The following is an 11,998-nucleotide window of genomic DNA, read 5'->3' as shown; positions in this document are numbered from 1 at the left end:
ACAAATGAATCATTAACAAACACAAGTTTGGGCTCATATCTTTACTACAAGATCCACGAAAACAGGGATATTGTTTATCATTTGTTTGTTTATCATCAGACCTCCTAACAGCATGTAAACTCCGGGAGGTGCAAGCGAAGGGAAGGGAAGGGAAGAAACTTGTCTATCCTGTTCATCTCTGAACCTCTACTTAGAACAAGACTGATTCTTCATGTATTGGCTGAAATGAAGAAAGAAAAGATGGAAGGAAGAGTCAAGGGATGGAGGGATGACGGCAAGGGAAGGGAAGGAAGAGTGAATCTTATTTAGCAGAGGTTTCTCTACTGAAGGTGCTCTGGGCCTAGAGCCACACATAATGCAACTCTAAGATATAAGTGTGCAATTGGAGAGGTTGATAGAGGAGATATCGTCTTGCAGATCTCATTTTTAGAGTCAGTTGCCCACAGGACTTCCATGGTGATCCAGTGGCTAAGATTCTGCACTCCCAATGCAGGGGGCTCAGGTTTGATCCCTGGTCAGGGAACTAGATCCCACTTGCTGCAACTGAGAGTTCATATGCCACAACTAAAGATCACGCATGCGGCAATGAAGATCAAAGATCCTGTGTGCTGCCACCAAATAAATTAATTAATTAAAAAAATAGCCGCACAGGGCTCCGATTTACACTTAGAGCGCTTCAGTGCTGTGCCAAGTGTGAAGCTCATGTCCAGGGACTTCACTGCCCGAGGCAGCTCCATTAACCTGTGCTCTAGTGAGTCTGTCACCTGCAACCAGTCAGACCAGTGGATGGACCATTCACAGGGATCAGTAAATGCTGTCCAGAGAGGAAGGACAGCAGTGAGCAAGAGGGACAGAGTTCCTGCCCTCCTAAGGCTTCTGTTCTGGAGTGGAGAGGCATACAGTGAAGAAGGAAACAAAACCATTTTAGATGGGGTAAGTTCTGTGGAGAAAGTGAAATCAGACAGGTAGTTACAATAAGGTGAGTGTTAGGACTGGGAAGTGCGAGGCCCTGTGCAGACTGCAGCGGTGGAGGCAGAGCACGCCAGATGATCTCAGAGGGATCCGCCCTGCCCGTCCTCTTCTGTGCTGCTCCTTCCTACATTCCAGGGGCTTCAGCCGCCATCCGGGTTTACTCAGCAGGGCCAGCTCCACTCTTGTGTGGGGCTGCCTGCTCTCATTGCTGCTGGGCTGCTGGGAAATTTTACAAGCTCTTCAAGTCACCTCTCTGTTGCTGCCAGATCCTCCCTCCTCCTGCCACTCCCCCCCACAACTGGACAGGCTCTGTGAATTGTGTCAATAGCCCAAGTAGGAGCCCTGGCCATCACTTCACCCTGATCCTCACCGGCACATCATCCAATCAACACCAAGGCTGACAAATTCAACCTTCTCAGTGTCTCCTGAATTCAGTCATGCCTTCCTGCCCCTTACTGCCATGCCCCTATTTCAGGCCGTCAGGATTCCCCCTACCCCACCCTCAGTGACCACCACCTCTAGCAGCCTCGTGTCACACTGTAGCCACACTGGTATCTGCAAAATATGAATGTAGAGCTGACTCATTGGAAAAGACCCTGATGCTGGGAAAGATTGAGGGCATGAGGAGAAGGGGACAACAGAGGATGAGATGGTTGGATGGCATCATCGACTCAATGGACTTGAGTTTGAGCAAACTCCAGGAGATAGTGAAGGACAGAGAAGCCTGACGTGCTGCAGTCCATGCGATCACAAAGATTTGGACGTGAGTTAGTGACTAAACAGCAACAACAAGTCCTGTGTGTTCAGATCCCTTCCAGGATGGGGTTAGCATGACCCTCCTGATCTGATTCCCCACCTATCTCCCAAAGAAATCACCTGTTTTTCCTTCCTTCCATTCTATGTGCAGCCACGCCAGGTTCCAACCCCCAAATATACCACACACTCTCCTCAATATATATACTCTCCTCAATATATAACACCCTCAATCCCCCTGCCTGGTGAATCCAGTTCCTGACTTAGTCATCACTTCCTGGAGGAGCTTGCCTTGACACCTGCCTCTCAGGCTGAGCTTCACTCCCCACTCCTGGTTCCCACAGTACCCACACTCTCTCCACTGCCCCATCGCCCATGCATTTATTTTGGAGGATAGGAGCTGCATCACTCATTGTATTCACAGTGCCTGTCAAGGGCAAGGGAGCTCTACACTGCACCTGCATTGTCCTCCTCACTAAAAGTGGGGGCAACAATAATACTTACATGTTAGCTGTACTGTGAGGGTTAAACGAGATAATGAGTAGAAAATACCTATCACAGTTAATACATAAAGAGTAAAGGATAGCTATTATTACTAGATGATGTTGCTCACACAGAATTTAAACAAGCATTGACATTTGAAATGCATCCAGGAAAATGCATAAAATCACATGTGTACAGAGCTTAATGAATTTTCACAAATGAATGCATTCTTGTCATCAGCCCCCAGATAGCACTATTTTATTTTTTATTGAATCATACTTGATTACAATGATATGACAGTTTCAGGTGTACTGCAAAGTGATTCAGTATTTGATGTTGTTCAGTCGTGTCCAACTCTTTGAGACCCCCATGGACCACAGCACGCGAGGCTTCCCTGTCCATCACCATCTCCTGGAGTTGGCTCAAACTCATGTCCATTGAGTTGGTGATGCTATCCAATCATTTCATCCTCTGTCATCCCCTTCTTCTCCTGCCTTCAATCTTTCCCAGAATCAGGGTCTTTTCCAATGAGTTAGCTCTTCGAATCAGGTGGCCAAAGTACTGGAGCTTCAACTTCAACATCAGTCCTTCCAACAAACATTCAGGGTTGATTTCCTTTAGGATTGACTTGCTTGATCTCCTTGTTGTTCAAAGGACTCTCAAGATTCTACTTTGTATATACTAGTGTGTATCTGTTTATCACAAAGCAAGCTCCTAATATCCCTCACCCCCTTCCCCTTTTAGTAACCATAAGTTGGTTTTTTGTGAGTCTGTTTCTGTTTCTGATTGGTAAGTTCATTTGTATCTCTTTTTTAGATTCTGCATATAAGTGATATCATATAATATTTGTCTTTGTCTGACTTACTTCATTTAGTATGATGATTTCTAGGTCCATCCACGTTTCTGCAAATAGGCATTATTTCATTATTTGTTATGGCTAGTACTTCACTGTGTATATGTGCCACATTTTTTTATCCATTCATCTGTTGATGGACATACATGTTGCTTCCACCTCTTGATTATTGTAAATAGTGCTGCTATGAACATTGGGGTGCATGTGTCTTTTCAAATTAGAGTTTCCATCTTTTCAGTATATATGCCCAGGAGTAGGATTACTGGATCATATGTAATTCTATTTTTAGTTTTTTAAGGAACCTCCATAGACACTACACCAATGTACATGACCACCAACAGCAGACAGCACTTTAAGGTTCAAAGGTTACCTTCTCAGAGAGGCCCTCCCTTATGTCTCACCCCCTAAACAGAACTCATCATCAGACATCCTAAAGAATTTAGCTATATATTTTATACATTATCTATCTCACCTGACTCCAACATAAACTGCAGGAGAATAGGATTTTGAGGCGGGGGATCTATTTTGTTCACTGCTGTATCCTCAGCTCCTAGAACAGCGTGAGACACAGTAGGTGCACATTCAGAGTAAATGCATAAATGCTTATATTCATTTAAGATCCCTGGTGCACTGTCATATCTGAGAAACACTGCCCTCCCAGGTTAGACAGCGCAGGGCAGGGACTGGCTGCTCCTAAACTTCGCAGGGCACACACCCCATCCTGCGTGGTCCACCTATGAGTTCTTTATCCTTACTACTCCCTGGCAAGCCTGGTCCACCCTGCCCCAGTTTTGCGTGCCTAATAATTAAAATAAGAATACTGTCTACAGCCATCAAAATAATCTGGTCCGCCGTCTAGAGACTACCGGCCTGGCATCCCTCAAGGGTTTTCCCCGGACCTGAAGCACTCTGGGCGGTGGTGGTTCTGCCACCTCCGCAATGCACCTGGTCAGTCTCCCAGCCAAGTGTTCTGCCTTCCGATGGGTCGCTCAGCTGGCTGATGGAGAGTTTTATCATTCACCCCATTTCGTCGGGGGAGAAGCTGAGGCTGAGAAAGGACGCGGCCACTGGGATCTTCTGACTCCGAATCCCGCGGTCTTTGCCACCACGCCCACCCCGACCACGTGCGGTGATTCACCACCGTCGCCTTTGGTTGGTTTCATACCCCTTTCCCCTTCACCAACCATCGCGGCCGGAAAGAATGTGCAGGTGCGGCTCTAGGCTCAGAGCAAATGGCTGAGAGCAGAGTTGCTGCAGAAACAAACGCGTAAGGAACCAGGCGCTGCAAGAGCAAGAGGGGCCCCTCACACAGGGTGGTCAGGCACACTCCGAGGGCGCGAGGCTTGGCTGAGACCGGGGTGGTGGGAAGGAGCTGGTCCCGCGGGGTACGTGTTGGGGACGGGTAGATGGTGAGGAGGGATCCACGCGGAAAGAACTGCAGGTACTCAGCCCCTTTTATAGCCACTATCTTGTTTGCTCTTACCGTACACTCTGAGGGAGGACATTTCGGCCCCATTTTACAGACGAGGAAACAGAGGCCCATAAAGATGAAGATGAAGACTTTTACCGAGTTGGGATTCGAACCCGGCTCTCTGAAATACACTAAGCTGAGGCTCTGTCCAGCCCGCATTCCCCGCCCCCTCCTTCTTCCCGCACCGTGGCCTTAACTGGCACGTGCTGGCCCCTGGCGCTCCCCACCTCCCCGCACCGTCCCACTTAGCCCCGCTCGGGGAGGGCAGACTGGGGGTGGAGGCTCTCTCTGGGACCGCGGGAGCCGCAAGGGGCATGGGGTCCCGGGTTAGAAACCCCTTGAGCCGGCGTGAGGGACCCCGCCAGCGCGCCCCGCCCCGCCCCTTGGGCGGCCGGCCGGCGCTGCCTCTGTCCATGGTCAGAGCACCCGGGTAATCCGCCTTTCTCTCCGCCCGCCGAGCTCCATTCATATTCTAATCACAGCGCGGCCGGCCCGCGAACGCCCGGCCACTCTACCGGGGCCCGCGCAGACGCAGCCTGCCCCCCGCCCCACTTCCACTTCCAGCCCCCCCACCCCCAGCTCCTCGCCAGCCCCCCTTTTCTGCACTTTACACCCGGCAGAGGGGGGGGTGCCTGGGAAAACCGCGTCCCCCCCTTCAGACGCCGGGGCTTCTCACCAACTTCGCGGCAGGCTGGGGGCGGGCGGGGGCGGGGGAGGGAGGGAGGAAGGGCCGGAGACACAGACAGACTGACAGACAGGGCTACGGGAAGAGGCGGGGGCTGCGGGGGGTGTCCGAGAGACCAAGGCGGATAGAGACAGAGAAGGGTAGAGCCCCAGGGAGAGACAAAGAGATGAGGGAGCAGGGGCTAGACAGAGACGCAGGCAGCCCAGCCCGGAGAAGACGCGGGAAGAGAGGGACAGAGGGACCGGGGAAGGAGACAGATATTCCCAGAAGACGGAAAGTTCTGGAGGGGATGAGTCAGCCCCCCGCCCCCTCCCGGCCAAGCGGCCTTGTCGCCGCCCAGGTTGAGGGTGGGGAGGGGGTCCTAGGGCCACCGTGCCCCCTCCCCTACCCGCCTCAGCTCTCCACCCTCCCCACGCGTGTCCGTGGATCCCCGTGGCTGGGACAAGGCTTGCTTCATCCCCAAGCCTCCCACTCAGAACCTAACCCGGGACCAAACCTGGGGCGGGGGCCACAAGAGGAGAGGGAAAGGAGTGGGGCCCACTCGTGGCCGCGAAGGCGACTCCCCAGGCTCCTCGGGGTCCCCTGCCGCCGCCCCCCCCCCACCCCCTTCTCATGCCTGCGCCGTGCCGGGCCGGATCGGGGGAGGGGTAGGCAGAGGGGGAGGGGGCCACATCTAAGCCAATTTTGATTTCGCCTGTAATGAGTGCCGGGCGAAGGCTGGAGAAGGCCTCTGGAACTTTAAATAAGAAAAACGTTGCTAATGCTATAATAGAAGGGGGAAGTCGGAGGGCTGGGATTGCGTCGCTCTGAGCCCCCCTTTTCGGAGGCGGCTTTTCTTATTCAAAACAGGCCCACAATGGGCTTCACAGTGCGCCTCGCCACGGCCCCATCTGACGAGCGGCCATTCATCAGGCCGGCTGGCCTATCAATGACATTGCTCCCATCGGGGCTCCTATAAAATGATGCTTTTTCCCATGAAACATCCGCAAACATTTTGACGGGTTTGGCTTTGCCCGGCTGGATTACTGAGTGTCCCCTCTCTGGCTCGCTCTTTCTCGCTCCCCCTTCTCCGAGCTCTTTCCCTTCTCTCTCTCTCTCTCTCTCCTTTCTTCTCTCCTTCTGCCTTTCCCTTTCCTTCTTTCTATCCTTTCGTCCCTGCACTCTCTGCGTCTTCCCTTCCCTCCTTCCTCCTTTCCTCCCTGGGCAGCTCTAGCACAGGGGATCCCCAAACATCAGGATTTTTGGGGGGCGCCTGTGCTGTCCATGGGAAGAGCATGCATTGTGGGTTACTGGAGGAACCCGACATGGATTCCACAGGTTAGTCCTACTGGTGGGGGTTGGGGGTAGACATTGGGAGGGAAAGAAGAGGTAGAAGGGGAACTTCAGAAAGAGTCGCAAAAAGTTCAGAAGGGTCAACTTGACAGTGGAACCCCAGGAAGTAATGGAGCGTGCAGAAGTTCTCAATCCCGTGCGATGCGCGATGTGTGTAACCGGATGCGTGGAAGTGTGTGAGTGTGTGTAAACGTGTGATTGTGTGTGTGTGTAAATGTGTGTGCGCGCGCTGTGAAGTGCGCTTTCGCTTGCCCTGGACATAAAGTTACGTAAAGATTCCCTGGCTCGCGGCGAGCTCGAGGTGCCTCTTGCAGAAACTTTGCGAGCCGACCGCCCCCTCCCTGGTCCAGCTCCTCCCCCGGTTTGGGGGTCCCGGAATAGCGGTGCGTTCCGGGGCTGGTGGCTGGGGCCAGGAAGCCGAGCGGAACGCCCCAGAGGCGGGGGAGGGCGACGGCTCTGCACAGCGCCTGGGAGGTGGGGACAGAGGCTCCAACTGGTGGAGATGCGCAGCTGGAGGGAGTGGCAGAGGCGAGCCCGGTGGTCCTGTGGAATCCGCGCCCGGTCGGGAGGAGGGAGCCCCGGGCAGTCCGAAGCGCGGTGCAGCCTCCTTGGCCGGAAGGAGTACCTGACGATGCGTTCAGCTTGGGGACAGTAACTCTACGGAAGAGAACAGGATGCTGCGCGGCTGGCAAGGCCTGGCGTCTGGGTCTGCAAACTGCTCGGCACTTTGGGGTCTGTTGGCTGGAGGCGCCAGGTTTGGGGGTCGCGGCCGTCCGTAACCACGGAGAAAGTAAGCCAAGGCATCTTTTACAACGAAAAAGCCCAGCGTCTCGGTTCTTTTTCCAGTAGAGCCTCGCAGCTCTAGTACGTTTGAGGAGCCGCCAAACTTCTAGATCAGAGTTGTGCTCCCTACGCCCCTTCCAGGTGGAAGAAATTCTCCGGAAATTCACCTCCTCCCTCAGTCGCAGAGTCAGGCATGACTTAGAGACTGAACAAGGACAACCCTCAGTTGCAGTCTTTCAACCAGTGCACTCCTATCCCGGCCAGGTTGCAGCCTCGGAGTTTCTTGGAGAGGCAGAAACAGCAGTAAGAGCAGCCTGGGCCGAGATAGCAGCTAGACGCGATGCTTGGGAGAACGCCTACGAGCATCCGCTGCTGGACTTCGCCGCGCGGAGCAACAAGTGCCTTCCAGCCGCTGCCATCCTTAACACACGCGCCTCTTCCCTGAGCAAATAAACAAACAACACTCGACGGCTTCCCCACCTCCACCTGCAGGCTGGAAATGAATGTGGACTGGGAGTAGGGGTCATTCGGGCATCGCCCCAGATGTTCTTCTTCCCATTCTTGCAGAAAGGTTTCCAGCCCCTCCTAGCTTCTGCTGGGGCCCTGGTGGCCAAGATGCCCACCCCCCTCTGGTCAGGGATATCTTTGATTTTCCAGGAAAATTGTCTATCTCTGATCTAAAGAGATCAAACCTCTCCTTTGCGGTCCCCGCCAAGTGGGTGTGGGCCCCCTGGGAGTGGGGATGGGCTGACCCCGGCAGCCTTCCTTACTACATGCAATGACAAATGAAGGCAAGGAGAGTGGTTAGGACTGGCTACCGAGTGCGGGGCCAGCCCTGACCGGGTTCTCTCCGCTGGCGGTAAAGAGGGCACCTAGAGAGAGAAAGGATCCCTTCCCTCCATACTTCTATGAGAAGTATTTGTGCCACCATGCATGTCCAGAGCACCCCAACTTTAGAGATGAATATCCTTGAACAAAAGTAAACCCATGTCTGCATGGTTTGGGGCCAAGTGTTGATATTTGAAAGGGGTCCAAGCAGGACGTGAGGTGTCTGTGCGCCACACCAGCCACAGCCCAGCTGGGGGTTTAAGCAGTCCTCAACAGGACTGGAACTTCTCCGTGCGTCCTGGGAGAGCTGCGGGGTTGTGGAGGCCTTCTGTTTTCTGTTCTACCTTGTGGTCATGGTGACACCTTGTCACATTTACTTAATGCAGCACCCTCAACAGGTTCTGAAAATTTTTTCTCCCATCCACCAAAGTGAAGGGAGTGGATGGCTAGATGGCCATCCTGAACTCAAAAAGTTCTGGGAAACGGCAGCGAGACGAAATGACACGAGGCGCACCAAGTGACATTCTCATGCGGGTTTGCAAAACCGACAGCGAAGGAAGTGCAGCTGGCTCGGCGCGGTCAGGTCCAGAACCTTCCCTCACCTCGCTTCCAGAAAACTTAATCCCATTAGCTTTTCTTTGGCGTTTCCCTTGTTATGTAAAGGTTCCTTTCTTCCCGGCTAGCTGGGACCGGCGCTCCTTGAAGCAGTTCGATTCTGCTCCTTTAACGGCAGATCGTGCGCAAATCTAGGGCCCAACCACGAATATTATTGTTAGTAGTATTTCATTCCGAAAGGGCTGGCACAATCGATTAGCAGCAAGTGCTGAGGCGAACTCCGGAGCATCCCGGGCCAGAGAGGCTGGCGGGCCAGGCCTCCGTCCCCTACTCTTAAGAGGAAAATTCCCGCAACGTGCCTCGGGCCCAGCAGGACGGTTTTGCAGGGGCCGGGGCTCTAGTGTTGCGCCCTGGGGCCACTTCAGCGTGACCTGCGGCAACGGGCCCCTTTGTCCCGCGCACGGAGCCGGTAATATATTCCTCGAGTTTTCCCCCAAATACTCAGCAAGTGTGGGTCTAAGACAATGGCCCCGTCGGAGGAGGTTGGGGAGCCGCCGGCGCGCGCCTCTGGGCCCTGGGCTAGCCCGCCGCCGAGCGCCACAAAGCAGAGCCGCTTTCCCCGGAGCTCCGCGGCGCGGCCGAGCCCGGGGAGGCGGTGGGGGCCTCAGGCGCGCGCGTGGGGCCCGGGACGCGCCGTCTGGCCGGTGCGCTGGTGGCAGTGATATTGTTCCCGGCTCGCGCAGAAGTCCCGCACCGCGCAAAGCCTCGCGGATCCCGGGATGGCCAGCCGTCCCCACGCGGGCCGCCGCCGCGCCGACGTGTTGGTGGCCTGTGGGTCCAATCCCGGCGGTGCTGCCAGGCGAGCGCGCTCAGTTACTCAAGGTGCCTGGAGATTCGAGAACGAGAGGGGGGGAAAGTAGGTCGAATTTTAGGCCACAGAGAACTTGTGCAAAGTGGGCCGGAGCCAGGTTGGTCGCCTACGCAACAGAAGAATTGTTTCTTGTTAAACGGGATGGCGCCTTAGCGACGGGCACTGATGAGCCCGACCTAGAGACGTCTGCCTCTACCCGCTTTTCACCCGGAACTCCAAAATCCAGAGTCGCCAACGCACCCCTAGAGCCTGCTTTGAGGCCCCGGGACCACAACGGCGGGAAGGCACTCTGGTCTACAGGCTCCCGGCTCAAAACAAGGCCCGACCTGGCTCCGTGGGCCTGCAGGTGGGGACATTCAGTGGCTTTGGCGTGGGGCAACGGGACAGAGAGCGCCCGGGTGGGACGGGGTTCTAGGCCTCCTCCATCCTCTCCCAGGCACGGCCCTAGAAAAGGAGCCGCCTTCTCTGGCCCTGGGACACGGACTGCGGGCTTGGGAAACAAGGATCGGAGCTCTGAACTTGGCCCTCACGTCCAAACCGGACTATCTCGCCCTCCTTGGACCTGTGTGTGTGTCCCGTAAAGGAGGCGTGCTCGCCCCACCCTCGCCACCTGCCAAGTGCCGGCGTCTGGGTTTGGCACCAGGATCCAGTAAGAGCCGCGTGGTCCCCAGGTCCCCAAGCCGTGTGGCTGCAGCGCAAGGGAGCACGGCGTGCAGCCGGGGATCCCGGAGTCCGGCTGGCGATTTGGTGCAAGTGGCCCAGGACAGCGCGCTTTCCCACCCGGCCTGCAGGGCCTGGAGACCCGGAAAAGTTTGCTGTGGCCGCCGCGCGGCTAGGCCCTGGGATTTCCATAGCTGCGCGCGCCCCCCTCCCCAGCGCGTCGCCATGGAGACTGCTGGAAGTTGGTGGTGGAAAACAGACCCAGCGCAAAGCAAAATATTATGAGTGCAGTTGGGGTGACTTCAGGGGGGCAGGGGACCGGAGGGCATGAGCGGGAGCCAGAGGCAGAGGCCGACAACAAAAGGCCGAGTTCGCGGAGAGAGGAGTTCGCACGGGGCCTCCCTGCCGCTCTGTGAGAGCCGGACCGTCCTGCTTCCCAGAGGCCCCGAGGTCTCTAATTTCTCTCCAGCAGCTTCACCTTTTCTCATCCCGCTCGCGCCCCCACCCCGCCACCCCTCCTCCTCCGGGTTCTTGTCCGGCCTCCCTCCCCATCCCAGGGTTAGGCGCCAGCTGGGCAGTATGCCCGCCTCCCCCACGAGCCACAGGCTCTCCAACGTGAAAGGTTCTGGCATTTCTTCCCCAGGACCCGTGGGTCGCCCCAGATGAATTTCTCAGCCCCGCTTCTTAAACGGTATCTGAAACAGTGAGGGGTTAGAATAATGCGGGAAAGAGAAAAGCAGGAGGTGCCTGGTCAGAAATTTTGGAAGACTAGGACGGGTAGTAAGGAGAAGATTCTATGGATTTTTTTTACTCCTTGTGCAGTGGGGAAAGCTCCAGGTTATAATTCTGATTGAAGCACTTTGGGTAAGTCTTTGAGCCTTTCCAAGATTAATTTTAATTGTCTGTAAAATAAAGGGTTAGATAGCTCCCAGACTGGGATTCTCTGACAAGTTAGACGGATCCTTCTCCACCATGGAGGCCAGGTTACCACTATCCCAACTGTGATCCACTGCACAATTAGGGAATCTCTCCTCAAACTAATCATATACTAAAATAGTTTTTACAAGTCATTTAGGATTTTAAGAGTCAAGAACCTTGGATAACCCCTTTTTAAAGGCCTATGCTTGCCTTTGTCAGTTACACCTAAGGAGCATTCCTTAAGGCATTAGGTTTTATGGGGCTGTGCCCAGGTTTGATTTAAGAAACACTAAAATGCCTCTAGGTGATGAAGCCATCATCACAGACCCTCACCTATGCTGGATAAGAAGACATACTGGCCCATGTGACGAAATGCTATCATCAAAAAACAAAAACAAAAACCAAACAGACTTTACTCTCCATTGCTCAAGCTTTTAGGAAGAGATGAGGTTCCTCTCACAGCTGGCCACTCCTGGTGATACATTGAGCAGAGGAGTCCTTTCCTTCCCTCCAGATTCTGTGGCCCCATCTGTAAATGAACAGATTGGATATAGAGACTGCCATGGTCTGAGAGTTTGTAGCTCATTTACAGGCTTGTGTGTCTGTGAACTCTGCCTGGAACTTGGTTTATAAAGTCGTTAGTTTATCACACACTGAGCCTCATAGCCGCCCCACGAGAGGGGCATTTTTTGTGACCTGCATCAGGCACAGGGTTTCTCTTCCATTTTCAACATGGCAAGGTAGTGATTCCAAGTCAAGCTGATGCTTGTGTTTGCCCGGTGTCTGTGCAAGAAAAAGGCTGAAAAGATAGGGAGCAGTGACATCACAAGTTGG

The 11,998-nt window shown here is 54.4% G+C and overlaps 1 protein-coding gene across 2 annotated transcripts in view; it reads left to right on the top strand.

Moving 5' to 3' along the window:
• Positions 1-6,121: 6,121 nt before the first annotated feature.
• The window catches only part of RFX4 (regulatory factor X4), a 175,630-nt gene continuing 169,753 nt past the window's right edge, over positions 6,122-11,998 (top strand). For both annotated transcript variants that reach the window (XM_070454010.1, XM_070454009.1), the window contains exon 1: positions 6,122-6,534. In XM_070454010.1, the coding sequence (XP_070310111.1) occupies positions 6,492-6,534 (43 nt within the window). In that variant the 5' untranslated portion in view covers positions 6,122-6,491. The remainder of the gene's footprint in view (positions 6,535-11,998) is intronic.

The sequence above is a fragment of the Odocoileus virginianus genome, chromosome 23 (genome assembly GCF_023699985.2).
Source record: "Odocoileus virginianus isolate 20LAN1187 ecotype Illinois chromosome 23, Ovbor_1.2, whole genome shotgun sequence".
In the NCBI taxonomy this organism is placed as follows: domain Eukaryota; kingdom Metazoa; phylum Chordata; class Mammalia; order Artiodactyla; family Cervidae; genus Odocoileus; species Odocoileus virginianus.
This window is presented reverse-complemented; position numbering and strand designations above follow the sequence as displayed.